We start from the raw sequence: 24,039 nt of genomic DNA, 5'->3' as shown, positions 1-24,039 counted from the left end.
TTTAAATATATAATTAGTGAAAGAGACAGTTTTTTGATTATTCATATAATTAAGAAAACTGCTACATTTTAAAATGGGAGTAAATAAGAAATGTTTATTTAACTAATGATATGTGGTATACACTCAATTTGATAGCCAACGACCTCTAAGTTTAACCTGGATCAGAGCTTACTAAGGGGTTTGGGTGATACAATTAGTCCTGAGGCTCTGGCTGCAGTTCACTTTACAAAACTGGGTTCACAAGAAAATGGAGTACTACCTCTCTAATGGTTTATACATTAGCTCATTGTGAACCAAATGTCCAAATTCTGAAAACTAGAATCCAAAGGCAAGATCAAAAAGTATAAAGATGAATTACTTCCAAATAATAAGGAACAACCTAAAACACTACATAAAATGAAATAGAGAAAGCATGGAGGTGAGGGGAGGCAGGTTTAGATGCATAAAAGAATTAAATTTGATGATACTCAATTTGTATATATTTGGTTAAGAATGCCATTTATCACTGAAAATTGTTATGCTGTACATAGAGAAACTTATCACAATGATAACATATGAGTACAAATATTAAAAGCACTATTTTTTTGTTTACCTTACTAAAATAAGAATTTTTAATAGTAGATAAAAGCAGCAAAATGTTTCTGCAGAAAACATAAAGGACTTCTTTATATCTTTCCAGAGTAGATAGCATAGTACTATTATAGGCATTTTTATTCTAAAAATGTTATATTCACTGAACATGGATTAAAAATCACAAAAGAAATCAGCTGCTTTATAAAATATGAAAAATCTAAAGGTGCTTCATGAGGTTAATAATAGACTTTATTGTACTTTGGTAAAGAAGAAAGATGAGAAATTCGTTTTCACATATATCTGAAATTTATCATTTAATATGGGGTTTATTCATGAAAATTACAGTTATTCATTCATTCACTCAACAAATATTGATTGGGTATCTACTATGTGCTATTCATATGCTAAGTACTAAGGATATAAATAAAAGGTAAGAACCTGCTGTCGTGTACTGTAAAATCCATTAAAAGTAATGGCCCAGCTATACCCTTTTATCTAAAAATTTAACACTTTTATAGGAAGGGGAAGACATATAATTAATAATTATTTTTCATTTTCTTTTTAAAATCTGTATTTATCTAAAGATTATTCAATATCAATTTCTGACAATAAAGATCTTTCCAAAAGTTAAAAAAATAAACTCTAGTGAAAAGTAAAAAGAAAATAACTAAAGTGAAAATTGAGTTCCTGCCTAAGGTTTTCATAATTTTAAATTTTTGTCATATATCATAAATTAGAATAACCTTTCTGAAAACAAAAACTTGATATTTGTCACAAGCTTTAAAAATCATACATTTTAGTCTTATAATTTTATTTCTAAAAATCATAAATGCAAAGATACAAATATCTTCATAACAATGGTATGGAAAAATAGACAAAAGCCTAAATATTTGAGACTGAAGAAGGATTAACCAATTACAGTTTATCCATATAAAAGTCTTTGGTGTAGTCATTTAAAAAGTTTTGCCAACAAATTTTAAAGTAAAATGTTTACTACATAATTTTAAGTGAAAAAAGCAGAATATAAAACTACATATATCTTAAGATTAACTACATTAAAATATACAAAGAAGGCTAGGCACTGTGGCTCACACCTGTAATCCCAGTACTCCAGGAGACTGAAGAGAGTAGATCACCTGAGGTCAGGAGTTCGAGACCAGCCTGGCCAACATGGTAAAACCTCATCTCTACTAAAAAAAAATACAAAAATCAGCCAGGCATGGTGGCACGTGCCTGTACTCTAAGCTACTTGGGAGGCTGAGGCAGGAGAATCACTTGAACCTGGTAGGTGAAGGCTGCAGTGAGCTGAGATCGTGCTGCTGCACTCCAGCATAGGCGACAGAGTGAGACTCCATCTCTAATATACATACACACACACACACACACACACACACACACACACACACAAATCTCATAGGAACTATAACAAAATGTTAACAGCTGTTATCTCTGGATAAGAAAATTGGAATTTCACAATGAATATTAGCATATTCCTAGATTGTAAGGATTCATGCTGTAAAGAAAATGCATTTGACCTTAATGTCACTGTAATCACCATTCAGAAGCTCCAAAAGAAGGAAAAATTACATTTAAGTAAGTGGCTAACACTTGTGGTCTCCTAAAATTAGTAATGTATTAACGTTTATGTTTTCACTGGCAATATTTCCATCCTAGCACCTTTCTTGCAAACTTAAATGTAACTAGGCAAGTGTGATTTGGAAATTTTAACTTTATGCACTAAAATCTTTTCTGAAAACATGCTAAATGCCCACTATACTATTTTTTAAATGTTGATAATTAACTAGCCATTTGAAACAGGTTTTCTATACCAAAATAAGTATTAACCATCTGCAGAAATAATCTGGAGAAATTTTTGTAGATGTAATTGCCAGAAATCAGGAAACTGAATTTTTAGGAATCCAATTACAGAAATGTTGACTTCTCAGGACAATTTTTATTATCTGAAGCAAGCATAAAATGCAGTATAAGAAAGTACTTTCACCAGTGTTAATCACTCCAGAGCTCATGAGTAACATCACAGTACACCATGGCCTTAGGCCAAATAATAAACTGCCAAATGGAAAATGGCACAAGTCCGTGGATTGTAAATACTGTATTAAAGGAAAATAAAGGAAAAAAATCTTTCATTAGAGCAATTAAATATGCAGTTGTAGTACCAGTTCCTATGATGAATAAATCAGTTTAGCAATTCCAAGAGTGGATGCTGTTTAAACACATTCCCCATTGGCAGTAATTTTAAGTTTAAAACATTACTGTATGTTCTGTAGTTCCAAATTGTTTTAAACTAGAAGGTGTTTTTGATTGATGTAGTTTGTAACTATCACCTGAAATTCTGACATGTGGCATTTGATGACTGGGCATCTACCTGACCCATTATTTTATGCAACAGTACGCAATAAAATACAGATAAATATTGCAGATAAAAAAAACTCATAATAATCAGTCAAAGGTTTTATAACATCAATTCTAGAAAGTTTCTACTAACCCAACATCAATCATCCATTATTACATAATTCCATTTGTCAAATTATTTACATTAAATGAGCATGTTCTGCTATAGAAATTTTTGGAAATTAAGTTAAAATTCAATAGTAAATTTGAAAATGTCTCAAAAAGAATTCAAAACCACACTAAGTAACCTAAACTAGCAATAAGTCCTTAAAGAATGTTCCTATCCATAGAGCACTGTTTCTCAGCCTAAATTTACAAAACAACTGTATTATATAAAAAGTTAACAAGTATATGCATCCTTTAGCTTTTGATAATTAATTACCCCAAAAATTAGTGACTTAAAACAACAGACATATATTATTTATGACAGTTCTGAGAGTTAACTGGGTGATTCTTCTGGTGTGGACAAACTTCAATTGGGATAGGATAGTCCAGCATGATGTCACATGTCTGGTAACTGGCAGGACAGCTGGGTAGAAGGATTCTCAGCTAAGAGGGCTCATTCTGTTCCACAGGGTCTCTCATCCTCCAGGAAGCTAGTAAATATTTCTTAATATAGATAAGGCAGGATTTAAAAGAGCAGCAAGGGAAAGCAAGCCTCAAGCACTTTCAAGCCTGTGTGCATCATGATTGTTGATATCACACTGGCCAAAGAAAGTAACAAGGCCAGGCACAGACTTAAAGCCTGCAAAAACTGATTCCATTTCTTTTATCATAGGAGTACAAAACTGCACACAAAAGGGCAAACACACAGTGATGGAAAGAACTTGTGGTCATTTATTGCAATCACATTGCAAAATACAAAAAGTCGCTGCTCCCCAAGCCATGGCAACTAAGTTTCCATAAGAAATCCTTTTGATCACTTCATAATGATAAATATTAGCATATTAAAAGACTCTGTGGAGCCCAGCAGAAAAGAAACTATTGGTTTTATTTAAACCAACAATCCCAAAACTTATATGACCACAAAACACATTGTTCAAGGAATACAGTCACTTTTAAAAGGGAAAACAGGTCCAGCATGGTGGCTTGCACCGGCAATTTTAGCACTTTGGGAGGCTGAGGCAGGAGGATCACTTGAAGCCATAAGTTCCAGACCAGTCTGGGCAACAAAGCAAGACCTCGTCTCAACAAAAAATAAAAAATTTAGTAAGGTGCAATGGCATGTGCCTGCTATTCCAACTGCTCAGAAGGCTGAGTCAGGAGGATCGTTTGAGCAGAGAAATTTGACGCCACAGTGAAGTGAGCTAGGACTGCACCACTGCACTCCAGCCTGGGTGACAGAGAGAGCTCCCATCTCTTAAAAAAAAAAAAAAACTGAAAACAAATCCTTATCATTCCACATAGTCTACTTCATTTATCTAATATCACTTTAGTTTCCTTTGTTTTGTTTTTTGTTTTATTTTTAGCTAACAATTTAAAAACGTTAATGACCAAGAGAACTATGGATACTGAAATGCCTATACACAATGAGGTAAAGGATACAACTAGGCCAGACTCTCTAACAAGGCTCTAAGTTTTCAAATAATTGTAATGGTAGAGCTTTTGCAAGAAAGAGTACAACTGTGATGAAACTGATGATGGAAAGATGGCAGAATAGGAGTTTCTACTGCTCTTTCCTCACAGAAATATCAGCTTGAACAACTGCCCACACTTGAAAATACCTTCACAACAGCTAAGGAATCCAAGTGAGAGATTAGAGTACCTGGGTGGAGAACAAAAATAAGGAAACAGGCCAGGCACAGTAGCCCACATCTGTAATCCCAGCAGTTTGGGATGCCCAGGTGAGAAGACTGCTTGAGCCTAGGAATTCAAGACTACCCTGGGCAACATAGGGAAAACCCATGTCTACAAAAAATAAAGTAAAACAAAAAATTAGCTGGGTGTGGTGGCATACACCTGTAGTCCTAGCTATTCAGGTGACTGAGGTGGGAGGATCAACTAAACTCAGGAGACTGAAGCTGCAGTAAGCCATGATCGCACCACTGCACTCTAGCCTGGGCAACAAAGAGAGATTTCGTCTCAAAAAAAATAAATAAATAAGAAAACATGCATTGAAGAAACTAGGAAGTAAAGTTTCTCATTAAATGCTTCATCCCACCCCCAACTTCTGGCAGCACAATGTGGAGAGAAATACTGTTCAGAATGAAAGATGACATAAGCATCCAACTCTCCCCACAGATTCCAGTACTTGCCCTATCCCAGCCCAAGGTCAGCCCCCACAGCCCAGGATGGATCCCTGCAGACTTAGGCTCTAGGCCTACACAAGAGCCAGGCTTGGACCTGCAGCCCCAAACTCCAAACCAGCCACTGTAGACCCAGGCTGGTCTCAGGCTCTAGACCCACCACTATGGTCCTGAATTCAAGGCACACCTCAGTGCCAGGTGGCATCCATGAACTCAGCCTTCAGGATCACCCCCATAGACACAGGCTCCAGATCAGCCCCAGCGGACAGAGGCTCCAGACCTGTCCCTGTGGCCTCAGGCTCCAGCCCCATCCCAGCACTAAGACTGCCCTCCTTGGACCTAGACGCCAAGACCATCCACCTGCTGACCCAGACAACAAACCAAGATACCCAAGGACTCCAGCAGCAAGATAGCCTACCCAGAACTACTAGACAAGCTGACTAGTGAAGGGCTTTCCCTACAGAAACCAATCTGTAAAGACAAGAAGTGTTGTTTACTTTTTCACATGCACAGACAATAACACAAGCCCACAAAAATCACTAATAATTAGAGAAACAGTACACTAAAGGAACAAAATTGAGCACCAGTAGCAGACACTAAATGACTGATGATACATAAACTCCCAGATAAGTATAAAAAATAATCATCTTAGCTACAAGAGAACTCAAATAACATGAATCCAGGAAAACAATGCATGAACAAAATGAAGAATTCAAGAAAGAGATAGAAAGTATAAAAAAGAACCAAACAGAAATTCTGGAAGTGAAGAATTCAATGAGTGAATTAAATATTCAACAGAAAACTTCAACAGCAGACAATACAACAGAAGAATCAGCAAACTTAAACACAGATCTTCTGAAATTATCTTGTCACAAAAACAAAAAGAAAAAAGAATGAAGAGTGAAAAAAGCCTAACAGGGACTTAGAACGCAACATTAAGCAAACCAGTGTACACATTACAACAGACCCAGAAGAAGCAGAGAAAGGGGCAGAAAATTTACTTAAAGAAATAATGGGCTGGGCATGGTGGCTCAGGCCTGTAACCCCAGCACCTTGGGAGGCCGAGGCGGGCAGATCACGAGGTCAGGAGATCAAGACCATCCTGGCCACATATGAAACTCCGTCTCTACTAAAAATACAGAAATTAGCTTGGCATGGTGGCGTGTGCCTGTAATCCCAGCTACTCGGGAGGCTGAGGCAGGAGAATCCCTTGAACCAGGGAGTCAGAGGTTGCAGTGAGCCAAGATCACACTACTGCCCTCCAGCCTGGTGACGGAGTGAGATTCCGTCTCAAAAAAAAAAAAAAAAAAGAAAGAATGACAGAAAATTTCCCAAATCTGGAGAGGGAAATGAACATAATTTGTTTTAGTGTATTTGGAGTTCCTTAGGCTTTATGGATTCAAATCTAAATCAATAAAGCCTAAAGAACTCCAAATAGATTAAAACAAAGAGAGCTTCACCAAGATATGTTATAATCATATTCTCAAAAGTCAACAAATTTTGAAAGCAGCAAGAAAAAGCAACTCATTACATATAAGGAAACTGTCATCAGACTATGACCAGATTTCTCAGACAATCCATTGCAGGCCAGGAGAGAGTAAGATGATATATTGAAAGTGCTAAAAGAAAAAGGGGGAAAAAAAAAAAACTGCCAACAAAGAATACTATACCAGAAAAGGCTGGCCTTAAAAAATAAGAGAGCAATAAAGACATAACCAAATAAATATGTGGGTATTCAGCACCACTAGAGGCAGTTCATCAAGTTAAAATAAAAGGATGCTAACTAATATGAAAGCATATGAAAGTACAAAACCCCCTGTAAAGGTAAGAATACAGACAAACCCAGAATACTGTAATAGTATAGTACTAGCACAGAAATCATTTTTAGCTACAAGTGTAAAAGTTAAAAAAAAAATTACAAATAGCAATAGCCACAATAATTTGTTAGTGGATACACAACATATAAAAGATGCAAAACGTGACATCAGTAATATGAAATATGGGGGGCAGGAGAAATTAAAGCGTAGAGTTTGTGTGTGTGACCAATGTTAAGTTATTATCAGCTTAAAATAGACTGTTTCAACTAGAAGGTGTTTTATGTAAGCCTCAGAGTAATCACAAAGAAAAATCATGTAATAGATACACAAACGATAAAGAGAAAAGAATCAAAGAACATCACTAAAAAAAAAAATCACATCACAAAGGAAGACAGCAAGAGAAGAAGAAAGGAACAAAGGTACTACAAAACAGAAAACAATAAAATAGCCCTAGTAAGCCCTTACCTATCAATAATTACTTCAAATGGAAGATTAAATTCTTCAGTCAAAAGACAGAGTGGCTGAATGGATTAAACAACAAGATTCAAAATTATGCTACCCATAAGAGACTAATTTAAAGATTTTAAAGTATTCTATATGTATTGTTAAAGCTGAAATGAAAGTATTCTATATGTGTTCTTAAAGAGTCTGAAGACTTTCAAAATAGTCTTCAGCTCTATTTTGATTGCTATTTGCATAAATAGCAATCATGCTATTTCATAGCAATTTTCATGCAAATAGCAATCAAAATAGAGCAGGGGTGGCTATACCTATATCAGACAAAATAGACTAAGTCAAAAACTGTCAAAAAAGACAAAGAAGGTCATTATATAATGATAAAAGAGTCAATTCATTAACAGGATATAGTGATTGTAAATATATATGCACTGAACACTGGAGCACCTAAATACATAAAGAAAATTTTAAAAGAACCGAAGGGAGTAACATACAGCTATACAGGAACAGTAAGAGACTTCAATAACCCACTTTCAACAATGGGCAAATCATCAAGATAGAAAATCAATAAGGAAACAGCAGACTTGAAGAGCACTATAGACTAGATGGACCTAACAGACATATACAGAACACTACAACAAATGGCCGCAGAATACACATTATTTTCTCTTTAATTATTAGTATTTTTTATTTTTCCACAAGTTATTGGGGGTACAGGTGGTATTTGGTTACATGAGTAAGTTCCTTAGTGGTGATTTGTGACATTTTGGTGCATTCAACACCCAAGCAGTGTACACTGCACCTTATTTGTAGTCTTTTATCCCTCACCCCCCCTCCCACTCTTCCCCCCAAGTCCCTAAAGTCCATTATATTCTTATAACTTTGTGTCCTCATAGCTTAGCTCCCACATATCAGTGAGAACATATGATGTTTTGTTTTCCATTCCTGAGTTACCTCACTTAGAATAATATGCACCTAACATTGAAGTTCCCAAATGTATAAAACAATTACTAAGAGACCTAAGAAATGAGATAGACAGCAACACAATAATAGTAGGGGACTTCAGTACTCCACTGACAGCACTAGACAGGTCATCAAGACAGAAAGTCAACAAAGAAACCATGGATTTCAACTATACCTTGGAACAAATGGACTTAACAGATATATATGGAACATTTCATCCAACAATTGCAGAATACACATTCTATTCAACAGCGCATGGAACTTTCTCCAAGACAGACCACGTGATAGGCCATAAAACGAGCCTCAATAAATTTAAGAAAATTGAAATTATATCAAGCACTCTCTGAGACCACCATGGGACAAAATTGGAAACCAACTCCAAAAGGAACCTTCAGAATCATGCAAACACATGAAAATTAAATAACCTGCTCCTGAATGAGCGTTGGGTCAAAAACAAAATCAAGATGAAAATTAAAAAATTCTCAAACTGAATGACAATAATGATATAGCCTATCAAAACCTCTGGGATACAGCAAAGGCAGTGCTAAGAGGAAAGTTCATAGCCCAGAGCACCTACATCAGAAAGTCTGAAAGAGCACAAAGTGACATTCTAAGGTCACACCTCAAGGAATTAGAGAAACAAGAACAAACCGAACCCCAAACCAAGCAGAAGAAAGGAAATTACCAAGATCAGAGCAGAACTAAATAAAAATGAAAAAAAAAATACAAAAGATAAACAAAAAGCTGGTTCTTTGAAAAGATAAAATAGACAATTAGCAAGATTAACCAAGAAAAGAAGAGAGAAAATCTAAATAACCTCACTCAGAAACAAAACAGGAGATATTACAACTGATACCACTGAAATACAAAAGATCATTCAAGGCTACTATGAACACCTGTATGCACATAAATTAGAAAACCTAGAAGAGATGAATACATTCCTGGAAAAATACAACCCTTCTAGCTTAAATCAGGAAGAATTAGTACTCTGAACAGACCAATAACAAGCAGTGAAATTGAAATGGTAATTCAAAAATTACCAGCCAGGCACGGTGGCTCACACCTGTAATCCCAGCACATTCAGAGGCCGAGGCGGGTGGATCACTTGAGGTCGGGAGTTAGAGACCAGCCTGACCAACATGGAGAAACCCCATCTCTACTAAAAATACAAAATTAGCCAGGCGTGATGGCACATGCTTGTAATCCTACCTAGCTACTTGGGAGGCTGAGGGAGAAGAATCGCTTGAATCCGGGAGGCAGAGGTTACGATGAGCCAAGATTGCATCACTGCACTCCAGTCTGGGCAACAAGAGCAAAACTACTCTGTCTCAAAAAAAAAAAAAAAAAAATTACCAACAAAAAGAAGTCCAAGACTAGATGGATTCACAGCGGAATTCTACCAGACATTCAAAGAAGAACTGGTACCAATCCTTCAATCCTTTTGACACTATTCCACAAGACAGAGAAAGAAGGAACCCTCCCTAATTCATTTTATGAAGCCAGCATCAGCCTACTACCAAAACCAAAAAAGGACATAACCAAAAAAGAAAACTACAGACCAATATCCTTGATGAACACTGATGCTAAAATCCTTACTTAAAAAAATACTAGCTAACTGAATCCAACAACATACTAAAAAGATAATCCACCATGATCAAGTGGGTTTCATACCAGGGATGCAGGGATGGTTTAACATATGCAAGTCAATAAATGTGATACACCACATAAACAGAATTAAAAACACAATCCCATGATCATCTCAACAGATGCAGAAAAAGTACTCAACAAAATCCAGCATCCCTTTATGATTAAAACTGTCAGCAAAATTGGTATACATGGGACATACCTTAATGTAATAAAAGCCATCTATGACAAACCCACAGCTGATCTAATACTGAATGGGGGAAAAGTTGAAAACATTCCTCTGAGAACTGGAACAAGACAAGGATGCTTACTCTCACCACTCCTCTTCATTATAGTATTGGAATTCCTAGCCAGAGCAATCAGACAACAGAAAGAAATGAAAGGCATTCAAATCAGTAAAGAGGAAGTAAAACTGTCACTGCTGACCATATGATCATTTAACTTGAAAACCCTAAGGACTCCTCCTTAGGAGTAAAGCTCCTAGAACCGTTGAAACCATTCAGCAAAGTTTCCAGATACAAGATTAATGTATACAAATCAGTAGCTTTCAATACACCAACAGCGACCAAGCAGAGTATCAAATCAATAACTCAACCCTTTTACAATAGCTGCAAAAAAAATACTTAGGAATACACCTAACCAAGGAGTCGAAAGACCTCTACAAGGAAAACTACAAAACACCACTGAAAGAAATACACAACACAAATGGAAACACATCCCTAGTGTGATTTTTGAGGGGTGTTGAAGAGCCTTGTTTTGGCGTATTACCAGGATTGGTTTTCTGGTTCTTTCTCATTGGGTAGGCTCCGTCAGAAGAAGGTCTAGGGCTGAAGGCTGTTGTTCGAATCCTTTTGTCCCATGGGATATTCCGTTGACGTAGTACTCTCCCCACTTTTCCTATGGATGTGTCTTCCTGTGAGCCTAACTGCAGTGATTGTTGTCTGTCTTCTAGGTCTAGCCACCTAGCAAGTCTACCCAGCTCTGGGTTGGTACTGGGGGTTGTCTGTACAGAGTCCTGTGATGTGAACCATCTATGGGGCTCTCAAATACACATTCTTTTCAAGTGCACATGACATTCTGAAGGACAGATCATATCTTAGACCACAAAACAAGTCTAAAAAATTTAAGAAGACTAAAATCATATCACGTATCTTTTCTGTCCACAATCATACAAACAAGAAATGAATAACAGGAAAAAAAAATTGGAAAATCCACAAATATCTGGAAATTAAACAACATACTCCTGAACAATCAATGGGTCAAAGAAGAAATCAAAAGAAAAATTAAAAAAAAGTCTTAAGACAAATGAAAATAGAAACACAACATACCAAAACTTTGATACAGCAAAAGTAGTTCTATGAGGAAAGTTTATAGCAATAAATACCTATATTAAGAAAAAAGAAATATCTCAAATGAACAACCTAATTTTACACAACAAAGAAATAGAAAAAGAACAAATTAAGTCCAGAGTTAGCAGAAGGAAGGAAATACTAAAGACCAGAGCAGAAATAAATGAAATGGAGACTAGAAAAATAATTTAAAAGATCAATATAAGAAATAATATAAAAAGATCAATATAAGTTGTTTTTTCAAAAGATAAGCAAAATTGACAAATCTTCGCCTAGACTAGTATGAAAAAAAGAAAGAAGATTAAAGTAGGCTGGGCGTGGTGGCTCGCGCCTGTAATCCCAGCACTTTGGGAGGCTGAGGTGGGCGGATCACGAGGTCAGGAGTTTGAGACCAGCCTGACCAACATGGTGAAACCCCGTCTCTACTAAAAATACAAAAATTAGCTGGGCGTTGTGGCGGGTGCCTGTAATCTCAGCTACTCAGGAGGTTGAGGCAGGAGAATCACTTGAACCCAGGAGGCGGAGGTTGCAGTGAGCCAAGATGGTGCCATTGCACTCCAGCCTGGGTAACAGAGCGAGACTCCGTCTCAAAAAAAAAAAAAAAAAAAAAAAAAAGAAGATTAAAGTAAACAAACTCAGAAATGAAACAGGAGACACTACAACTGATACCACAAAAATACAATCATAAGAGACTAATATGAACAATTACATGGCAACAATTTGGCCAACCAAGAAAAAAGAAAGAAACTCCCAGAAACATACAACCTACCAAAAATGAATCATAAAGAAAATCTGAACAGGCCAATAATGAGGGAGGGGAATAAACCAATAATCAAAAAGCTCCCTAACAAAGAAAACTCCAAGACCCGAGAAGTTATGCTTCTCAAGCATTAGCATCACTTCTTTAAATTCTTAGTAGAATTCACCAAACTTCCAATAAACTGAAGAGGAAGGAACACTTCCAAACTCACTTTATGAGGCCAGCATTAATGTGATACAAGAATGCTGTAAGAATAGAAAATTACAGGCCAATATCCTTGGTGAACATAGATGGAAATATTCTCAACAAAATATTTGCAAACCAAATTCAATAGCACATTAAAAGGATTATACACAATGATCCAATGAGATTCATCCCTAGGATGCAAGGCTGCTGGTTCAACATATGTAAATCAATAAACATGATATGCCACCTTAAAAGGACGAAGAATAAAAATCATATAATCATATCAATAGATGCAGAAAAAGCATTTGACAAAATTCAACATCCTTTCATAATAAAAACTCTCAATACATTAGACAGAATGTACCTCAACATCGTAACGCTATATGTATGACAAGCTCACAGCTAACATCATACCCAACAATGAAAAGCTAAAAACTTTTCCTCTAAGATGAAGAGCAAGACAAAATGCTCACCCTCTCCACTTCTATTTAATATAGTACTGAAAGTCATAGCCAGAGAAATTAGGCAAGAAAAAGAAATAAAAGGCATCCGAATTGAAAAAGAAGAAAAAAATGGTCTGTTTGCAGATGACATAATCTTATATAAAGGAAACCCTAAATATTCCACCAAAAAAAAAAGATAAAGACTAAAACCAATAAATGAATTCAGTCAATTGGCAGGATACAAAATCGACAACAACAAAAGTCAGTAGCATTTCTATACTCTAACAACTATCCAAAAAATTAAAAAAAGAAAATCCCATTTACAACAGTATTTTTTAAATATACAGAAAAAACTTAACCAAGACAGTGAAAGACCGGTACACTGAAAACTATAAAATACTGATGAAATAAATAGAAGACACAAATACATAGAATAATGTCTAATGTTCATGAATTTAAAAAATTAACACTATTAAAATATTTATACTACCCAAAATTGTCTACAGGTTTAATGTAACCACTACCAAAATTCCAATGGCATTTTTCTCTAAAATATGAAAAACAACCCTAAAATTCATAAGGAAACATAAAAGTCGCCACATAGTCAAAGTAATCTCAAGCAAAAAAAAAAAAAAAAGCTGTAGGCATCACACTATCTGATTTCAAAATATACTACAAAGCTATGATAATCAAGACAGCAATATACTGGCATAAAAACAGACATATAAATAAATGAAACAGAATAGAGAGCCCAGAAATAAATCCACGCATGTACAGTCAATTGATCTACAAAGGTACCGAAGAACACGCAATGATGAAAGCACAATCTCTTCAAAAACATGGTGTCAGGAAAACTGTATATCCACATGATATCCACATGATAAACTATATGTCCACATATGAAACTGGCCAGTCTTCTCACACCACATATAAAAAATCAGTTCAAACTGGATTAAATATTTAAACATAATACCTAGAACTGTAAAACTACTAGAAGAAAACATAAGGAAAAGCCTTATGGCATGGGTCAGGGCAATGAATTTTTGGATATACTTCAAAAGCAGAGGCAAGAAAAGCAAAAATTGACAAACAGGACTGCATCAAACTAGAAAGTTCTGCACAGCAAAGGAAACAGAATAAAGAGACAACCTATGGAATGGGAGAAAATATGTGTGAACCATATAGGAGGTAAGGCGCTACTATCCAAAATACTAAAATATATATTAAGAAACTCAAACAACTCAAAAGCAAAAAAACCCAAACAACCTGATTAAAAATGGGCAAAGGATCTGAGTAACATTTGTTAAAAGAAGACATACAAATGGCTAACTGGTATATGAAAATATGTTCAACACCACTAATCATCAGGGTAATACAAATCAAAACTATAATGAGATATCACCTCACATCTGTTAGGAAGGCCATTACCAAAAAGATGAAAGATAAGTGTTGCCAAGGATATGGAGGAAAAGAAAGCCTTGTACACTGTTGGTGGGAATGTAAAGTGGTACAGACATTATGGAAAATGGTATGGTGGTTCCTCAAAATATTAAGTTACCAAAAGATTCAGCAATCCTACTACTGGGTACGTATGGAAACGAAATGAAGTATCTCAAAGCGATATCTGCACTCTCATGTTCACTACAGCATTATTCACAACATCCAAGATAGGGAATCAATCTAAGTGTCCCTCAACAGATGAACAGAGAAAGAAAATGTGGTATAATGGTATAAAGAAATGTGGCATAATGGAATATTATTTGGCCTTATAAAAAGAAGAAAATACTGTCATTTATAATAACATGGATGAATCTGGGGAACATTATGCCCACTGAAATAAGTTAAGGTACACAGAAAGACAAATGATCTTACTCATATGTGAAAAAAGCTAATTCCAAAAGGTTGTATACAGTATGATTCCATTTATATAATGGTTTTGAAATAAAAATTTAGAAATAAGGGGAGGAATGAGGTGGGTGTGATTATAAAAGACAACACGAGGGATCTTTGTGGTGATGGAACTACTCAGTATCTGTGATGAATACACAAACCTTTTCATGAGATAAAATTGTATAAAACTAAATAAACATATACACACAAGTAAAACTGAAAAAATATGAGTAAGATCAATGGATTGTATCAATAGGGGTATCCTGGTTGTAGTATTGTAATATAGTTTTTTGGGTGTTTTGTTTTTTGTTTTTGAGACAGGGTCTCACTCTGTCACCCAGGCTGAAGCGCAGTGGCACAACCATGGCTCACTGCAGCCTCAACATTCCCCAGGGCTCAGATGATCCTCCCACCTCAGCTGTAGCTGGGACTACAGGTGTGCACCACCACACTCAACTAATTTTTGTACTTTTTGTAGAGATGGGGTTTTACCATGTTGCCCAGGCTGGTCTCAAACTCCTGGGCTCAAGTGGTCTGCCAACCTCAGCCTCCCACAGTGCTGGGATTACAGCCATGAGCCACTGCACCCAGCCTGTACTACAGTTTTGCAAAATGTTGCCATTGGAGGAAACTGGGTATAGGATACACAGAATCTCCCTATATTACTTCGTATAACTGCACTGAATTTACAGCTATCTCAATAAAACTTTCAATTAAGAAAAACATTTTTTTAAAGTTTAGCCTAGGAAGTCAGTCTCCCTGGACTCTAAATTTTTTTCAGAGTTTAATTCAAACAGTGTAGCTAGTGTGGGACATAAATGACTTACATTTGGGACATCAATTGCTATTTCCCTCATGGCACTGGGTCTGATATCATTCATTGCCTGCAAGAAATCGTTCAGAGTAATCTTCACCAGTCCAGCCACCTTGACATCAGGGAGGTTAGGCTGTTTTTTCAGGATTCTCCGCAAGGCACAGAGACCTATAAAGAGAGGAAAGTAACACAAGATTCGTCTTTTCCTTCATAAATACAGACTGAATTGATGGCTCCGGTGGCCCATCTGGAGTGGCCACAGTGAAGACACTGGCTGCAGTGGGGGAGGCGTGGCCAGGGCTGCATACTCCACGAAGCCAGTGGGAGCTGGGAACAGGCAGGAGCCCTGCTCTTTTCCAAGTTGGTGGGGTGTGAGCCCCACTCACCCAGGCACAGCTGCAGCCGCCCAGCCATGGCTGTGGACCCAGGTATCCCTCCACTCTCAAGAACCCAGGAAGCACCCCCTGCCCCAACAGGCTCCGAAGTGCCTGCTTCTACTGCCTGGCCTCTCCCCAGTCCCAGAAAAACTTTTTGCCTGCTCTAATTTCAGACCAAAGTTAAGGCTGAGCCAAGCCACTGTCATGACCCACCTAGGTGTTCATGTGCTCAAGGTGGCACTGACACTCCAGCTCCCTTCCACCTTGGTCCCCTCCAGACTTTGGGTGCCAATGAGTATGGGAGGGAGGCTGAGGGTGGCTCGGCGCAGTCCTGCAAGCGCCCCTCAGCGTGAACAGCCCCGGCACCATGGACAACATGACTGATGGCAGCAGGAGGCAGAGAGGCTACTGGGCAGAAAGGAGTGAGTCCCTGGTGAAGCCCCACCTTTAAGCCAGGGACAGCCTGAAGCATGGAGGGCAGGCTGTCAGAGCTGGGTAGAGTCTGCAGCTGAGACCAAGAACTTATGGTGCTTTTTCTGGGCCTGCCCATGGCCGCCCATGGACCAATCAGCCTGCACTTCCTCCCTTCTGAAGCCCATAAAAACCCGACTCAGCCAGACTCACCGGGACGTCAGGACTACCAGCTGTGAGAAGGAGCTACCCACTCTGGGTCTCCTTGCCACTAAGAGCAGGACATTCATTGGGACACCCTGCCTACGGAAAGGAGCTACCCACTCCGGGTCTCCCCTCCGCTGAGAACTAGACACTCATTGGGGCAACCTGCCTGCAGAAAGGAGCAACCCACTCCAGGTCTCCTCTCTGCTGAGAGCTGGACACTCATCAGGCTGACCAGCTTGAGATAGGAGCTACTCACTCTGGGTCTCCTCTCCGCTGAGAACTGGACACTAGCTGGGATGCCAGATAGGAGCTACCCATTCCAGTCTCCTCTCCACTGACAGCTGGACATGCACTGGGACAACCTGCCTATAGAAAGAAGATACCCACTCTGGGTCTCCTCTCCACTGAGAGCAAGACACTCGTCAGGATGACCTACTTGCAGAAAGGAGCTATCCACTCCAGGTGTCCTCTCTGCCGAAAGCTAAACATTTGTGAGGACGGCCTGCCTGTGGACAGGAGCTACCCTCTCTAGGTATCCTCTCTGCTGAGAGCTGGACACTCATCAGGACGACCTGATGGCAGAAGGACCTACCCACTTCAGGTCTCCTGAGAGCTGTTCTGTTGCTCAATGAAGCTCCTCTCTGCCTTGCTCACCCTCCAGCTGTCCACATACCTCATTCTTCCTAAAGGCTGGACAAGAACTCAGGACCTGCCAAATGGCAGGACTGAAAGAGCTGTAACACAAACAGGACTGAAACACTCCCACTGGTCACCACATTTTGGGCAATGAGAAGAAGAGGAGCTGTGGCCCTTTGGGGAGCCCAGACGCAAGGGCTGTGACACTCTCTTTGGGGCTCTGCTGTTTCCAACATCTCCAAGCTTCCAGGTACCACCATGTTACCTGGTGCCCACAGTGGAAAACACTTGTGGTATGCCTGGTCCAGCCACATCATCACACAGAGCCGGCGCCTGTGCCTACACCTGGAGCTGTCCACTCCACTGCAGCCAGCATGCCTGGCTGTGTGCAGTGGCCGGACCTCGGGCTCACTCACACCCCCTTCACTGCTCTGTGCCTGGCTCACCCTTGGCAGGTGTAGGATCCAGGTCGATAGCACAAGCCAAGTACAGCCTGCTGGACCAAGTGGGCAGAACAAGCCCAGTGGGCCCGAGGATAACTCAGGCAGAGGTGCCACCGGCCATAGAGGTTTCTGGCTGGAAAAGTGACACCCTAAGGATCCTGTGACAGAATTATCACCAATAAAAATAATAAAAAACCCAAACCCCATGCAAGATTACAGCATTTAAAACATTTTGTCCTTGTAGGGGAGGGGATGAGAGGTAGGAAGGCAGGTGGAAGACTGTGAAGGATAAATGTAAAAATCCAAGCACTTAGTTTTGGCAATGAAAATATGACAAATATTTAATATGAGAAAGCATTCTTTACAAATATAAAATAGAATTTACAAAACAACATCCATAAAAAAAGCCATAAAGATTTATCAAAATAATTTGTTTGGGGAACTTCTTTTAAAAGAGTAAAATATTAAAATTAAAACATGCTTTTGCCCCTGCCCTTTTGGTAAATACATTCAAACTAGAATTATAAAGTTTCAAGGTATTGGGAAAACACCTGCAAGCAAACATTCAGGTGGCAGTTGGAAATGTGATTTTGGAATACAAGAGCGAAGCAAACTTCAGAGTGATGTGCATACATGTAAGATTTGATATTATAGCAATGGAGAGATCTATAAGGGGAGGCTAGTGAGGGGGTCAGGGATGGAGGAATAAGTGTAGAAGGCTCAATCTTAGGAAAGTCCATCAATTGAACAGCATAGAAAGAAACGATGTTTTAAAAGGGAGAGAAAAAATAGGATGACATAGAATAAAAGGTACTAAAGCAGCCAGGAAGATAGTCAACAAAGTCAAATTTAGAGAGATCCAAAATTAATTCAAAGATGTCATGCTGACTTGAGAAGTTAGATACTAAGTTCTTTGTCTTTGCTATTTGCTTGAAATTTAAACATTGACAAGAGTGAATGTCCTCTCCATCAGGCTGTGAGATTTAGAGCCCTTTGATCTGTGATAACCTTTAGTCTAAAAGACAGTAAGTCACTATATGCTCTTTGTGTTAAGAATGTTTAATAAAATTCCACTTTGAAGGAGTTTAATCTCAGAGATCTCTCAGAAATCCAGTCTGAATATCTAAAGTTATCCTGGAACACCAGCTAGCTCCCATGATTTTTTAACCTTTCTTGTTGAAAACACTATACCTCAATTCATTTTTACTAAATTAAAATGATACCACTCCATAATTTTGTTTTCACTTATTTGAACTTTCATATATAAATAGAAGCATTAATAAAAAGAAAGAAGACACAAAACTCCACAAAACAGAGGGCTGAGTATCTTTCTCTACCAAGAAAAAGCAATGAATAGTACAAACATACTCCAAAAATAGATCCCCTGCTTCCTAAAGACAGCAAGTCACTTATTTAGGATATCTTACAAATACCCACTTGCTTTTTCTGCCTTCCAAAATGCTGAAAGATGGTTCTTCACATCTCTTGCACTTCTGCTTGAGAGTAAAATCACTGACTGTCTCTGTTCAAGACTATCTTTTAAACGATGTTGGTATGCAGGAAAAGAAAGTGTCTCTCTCCAAAGCAAAGGATAGACATGCTTACTGTCCATTATAAAAGATTCAGGTTCTACAATTCAAGGCTCCCCTACTGTGATGCAAGGCTATACAGGCTCAGGTGTCAGGTAGCCCTCTGTATCACTCCGTGAAAACTGAGGCTCGGGAACTGGTGTGAATGCTGCTACTCTAGCTAATTAAGTTGCTGCAATATTCTGTCCTTTGACTTTTCTGCAGCCACTCACAAAATTTGTTAGAATAGAGTAAAAGTAGAGTAAAATCTCAGACCCTTTACAATTCTTGACATGTTTATGTTTGCTATGGTTTGAATGTTTTTGTCTCCTCCAAAACTCATGTTAAAACTTAATCCCTAATGACACACTGATGGGAGGTGAGGCCTAATGAGAGGTGTCTCCAGCCTCATGAATGGACTAATACAGCTATAAAAAGGGCCTGCCCTTTTTCTTACCCTTCTGCTATGTTAGGACACAACGTTCCTCTCCTTTAGAGAATACAGCATTCAAGGCACCATCTTGGATGCAAAGAGACTGAGCCCAAACCTGCCAGCACCTTGATCTTGGACTTTCCAGCCTCCAGAACTGTGAGAAATAAATTTCTGTTCTTTGTAAATTACCAAGTATGTGGTATTTTGTTATAGCAGCAGAAACTGGAGTAAGACGATGATAAATTGGGTTGATTTACTACTCGACATCCTCATTAGTTAAATGGAGCAGAAGCATTAAAAAATATTCAGTGATAAAGACAGTCCCTGACTTAGGATTCAACTTAAGACTTTTCAACTTTATGGCCAGGTGTGGTGGCTCATGCCTGTAATCCCACCACTTTGGGAGGCCGAGGCAGGCGGCTCACCTGAGGTCGAGAGTTCGAGACCAGCCTGACCAACATGGAGAAACCACGTCTCTACTAAAAACACAAAATTAGCCGGGTGTGGTGGTGCATGACTGTAATCCTAGCTACTTGGGAGGCTGAGGCAGGAGAATCGCTTGAACCCAGGAGGCAGAGGTTGCGGTGAGCCGAGATTGCACCATTGCACTCCAGCCTGGGCAATAAGAGCAAAACTCCGTCTCAAAAAAAAAAGAGTTTTCCACTTTACAATGGTACAAAAGCAATATGAATTCAGTAATTTTCTTGCAATGCTGGGCAGCTGCAGCAAGCTACAGTTCCAAGTCAGCCACACACATATTTTGACTCACTAGTTTTTTCAGGACATAACCCCATCATAAGTTGAGGAGTATCTATGCAGTGCCATGTTGTATCAAACAGTACCTTGTGGCCTGGGAAAATTTAAGCTCTTCCTAAAATATCTAACATAAATGGATGTAATCAAAATACTTCAATGCCAGACAGTATCTGGCAATACTTGCCAATATTTCTAATTTGGACCAGATACATCACCCTACTGAGACAGAAAAACTGAAACAGGGAAAATGGTCTAGTAATTTTCCTGCCACATTTTTTTATATCATGCAAACATAAAATCTGACAATAAATGATCCATTATTTTCATTTAAGGAAGGGGTCTAGAAAACGCAGGCAATATGTGGTTTTTAAAAGTATATTTAATATTATAAACATATTTATAAAATAACAAAATCTCTATTATTTCTAATACAAACTACAGAATTTAAGCTGGATGAAATCTCCACTCCTTTGAACATAGAAAGAAAATAGTAATTCACAGGAGGAAAACAAAGGCAAGAGAAACATGGAATTTTTCAAAAGTTAAAAAATAGTAAAGTACAAGTTGGGCACAGTGGCTCATACTTGTAATCCCAACACTTTGGGAAGCTGAGATGGGCGGAGAGCTTGCATCCAGGAGTCCGAGACTAGCCTGGGCAACATTGTGTGACCTCATCTCTAAAAAAAATTCAAAAATTAGCCAGGCTTCGTGGCATGTGCCTATAGTCCTAGCTACACGCAATGACTGTTTGAGCCCAGGAAGTCAAGACTGCAGTGAGCCATCATCATGCTGCTGCACTCAGTCACTAAACTTGGGTGACAGGTGAGACCCTGTCTCCAAAAAAGTAAAGTACAAAGACTGATTCTGTAATAAACATAGCACAACTTAATGTACCCAAATAATAAGTAAACATGTATTGCAATGTTTGCAATGCATACTAGCCCCTAATAAGCCAAGGAGACAAACATAGGATATTCACTAAAGGCCAAGTTAAAATGTTTAACTAAAAAGACAATGGGAAGAGGATGAAATAATAAAAATACTTGCGTATTCCAAAAGAATGAAAAAAAAAAAAAAACCAAGAAAAAAACATACAAGTGAGGCAAATAAGGAAGTAGATTAAACCTAAGTATTTTAAGATATTACCCTAAATATAAATGTATTAAGTACTTGAATTTAAACAATGACAACAGCAGATGGATTAAAAAAATAAAACCCCAATTTACCCTGAATACAAGTGATGTATCTGAAATATAAGAATATAGAAAGGTTGAAAGTAAAAGAATAAAAGGAATACTATGCAAATATACACAGAATGAAATACACATGGAAGGATAACAGCACACCTATATCTACTATCAAATAGGCATTAAGTAAGAGGCATCACCAGACACTCGGGGTAATAAAAGGGTCAATTCACCAAGAATATACAAAATTCTAAATTAATACATGCCTGATAACAAAATTCAAAATATATAAAACAAAAGTAAACAGAACTAAATGGAGAAACAGACCTTGCTTCCAGGTTTTAATATACTTCCCTTATTAGCCAAAATTTTTAAAAAGAATATATAGAAGATATCAGAAGATACGAAAAACAAAATTAACTCACTTATCCTAATTGGTATATATTAAAAAACAACATCAAAATAATAAAATAACTCTGTTTTCCAGCACACCTGGAATAGCTACCAAAACTGACTCTATGCTAGGATACAAAGCAACTCTCCATGTAACTCAAGGATTGAAATCATAAAGTATAGTTTTCTGACCTCAGGAGAATGAATAACAAAATCATTAACAAAAAAATGCTAAGAAATACACAAATATTTGAAAATCAGTTAATTCATTTCTAAATAACCCATGGTTCAAAAAAATCACAATGAAAACTGAATTTTTTCAACTGAATAATAATACAAATATAACATGAAAATCTGTAGGATGCTGCTACTGCAGTACTGAAGGGGACACTGGTAGGCTTAATGTAGATAGAAAAAAAAAAAAAACCTGACAGTCAGTGAGGCATTCATCTTAAGAAATTAGAAAAAGAAGAAATTAAACCAAAAAGAAAAAAGAAGGAGGGAAATAATGAAGAAAACAAATGCACAATTAAAAAAGTAATCAGTAAAGCCAAAGGTTGGTTGTCTGAAAATGTGAGAGAAGAGACACATTTCTAATACTAGGAATGAAAAAGCAGAGATCATTACAAAACCTACAGTCATTAAAAAGATAAGAGGATAGTAGGAATAACTTTATGCCAAATAATTTGAAATGTAGATAAAATGAACAAGTTTCTAGGGGAAAAAAATTTACCAAAACTAATATACAAACAAAAAAACTGTACAATAGATATTAAAGAAATTAAACCTATAATTACAACCTTTCCCACAGAGAAAATTCTAAGCACAGATGGCTTCACTGATAAATGTCACCAAATACTTAAGGATGAATATGACATTAATTTTTAAAAAATTGTTCTAGAGAAAAAATAATTCCCAACTTGATTCACAAGGGTAGCATAATCTTGCTCCTCAAATCTTAAAGGGACATTACAAGGAAAAAAAATTACAGGTCAATCTCTCTCATGAACATAGGTGCAAATATCTTAAACAAAACATCAGCCAAAAGATCAATACATTAAAAAGAATTACAAAATTGTGACAAGTTGGCTCTATTACAGGAATGTCAGATTCATGTAACATTTAAAAATCAATCAACATCATTCTTCCCATTAATAAAGAGTTCATATGACTAACTCAATAAATGCAGAAATGTGATAAAATATCATTAATTATATTTTTTTAAAAAGCTAGGAATAGATACAAACCTCCTTATCACGCATACAGCAAAAAAAAATTCTTAATATTAAGTAACAGTTTGTAAACTTTCTATTAAATCAAGAATGAGATAAGGATTACTATTGTTACCACTTCTATTAAATACTGTCAGAGGTCCTATGTAGTATAGTAAGTCAAGGAAAAGAAAGAATAGGTGTAGAGCTGAACAAAATAAAATTTAAAACTCATTATTTGAAATGTATACATAGAAAACTATAACATAACTGATAGATAAAAAACTCAAAAGAACTTACATACACACTACTAAAATTTTGTTTTCTGTGGTTTTTTTGAGACAGGGTCTCACTCTGTCACCCAGTCTGGAGTATAGTGGTGCAATCTCAGCTCATTATAGCCTCAACCTCCCACACTCAAGCAATCCTCCCACCTCAGCCTCACAAGTAGCTGGGACTACAGGTGCATACCACCACGCTCAGCTATTCTGTAAATTTTCTGTAGAGATGGTGTCCCACTATGTTGCCCAGGCTGGTCTCAAACTGCTGGGCTTAAGGGATCCTCCCACCTTGGCCTCCCAATGTGCTGGAGTTATAGGTGTAAGCCACTGCGCCTGGCCCACACTATTAAAATTAATAAGTGCATTTGGCAAGGTAGGTAGACACAGTCAATACAAAAAAATTTATTTTTTCTATTGGGAGGCCAAAGCAAGTGGATCACTTGAGGTCAGGAGTTCATGACCAGCCTTGTCAACATAGTGAAACCTTGTCTCTACTAAGCTACTCGGGAGGCTGAGGCACAAGAATTGCTGGAACTCGGGAGGCAGAGGTTGCAGTGAGCTGAGATAGTGCCACTGCACTCCA

General features: G+C 37.7%; 1 protein-coding gene across 3 annotated transcripts in view; it reads right to left on the bottom strand.

The window, feature by feature from the left end:
• AFG2A (AFG2 AAA ATPase homolog A) overlaps positions 1 to 24,039 on the bottom strand; it is a 409,766-nt gene that overhangs the window by 337,799 nt on the left and 47,928 nt on the right. For all 3 annotated transcript variants that reach the window (XM_054484980.2, XM_054484981.2, XM_054484979.2), the window contains exon 10: positions 15,567 to 15,721. In XM_054484980.2, coding sequence (XP_054340955.1) covers positions 15,567 to 15,721 — 155 coding nt within the window. The remainder of the gene's footprint in view (positions 1 to 15,566; positions 15,722 to 24,039) is intronic.

This window comes from Pongo pygmaeus, chromosome 3, assembly GCF_028885625.2.
Source record: "Pongo pygmaeus isolate AG05252 chromosome 3, NHGRI_mPonPyg2-v2.0_pri, whole genome shotgun sequence".
NCBI classification, from domain to species: domain Eukaryota; kingdom Metazoa; phylum Chordata; class Mammalia; order Primates; family Hominidae; genus Pongo; species Pongo pygmaeus.
The sequence above is the reverse complement of the archived record's forward strand: the minus strand, read 5'-3'. Positions and strand labels throughout refer to the sequence as shown.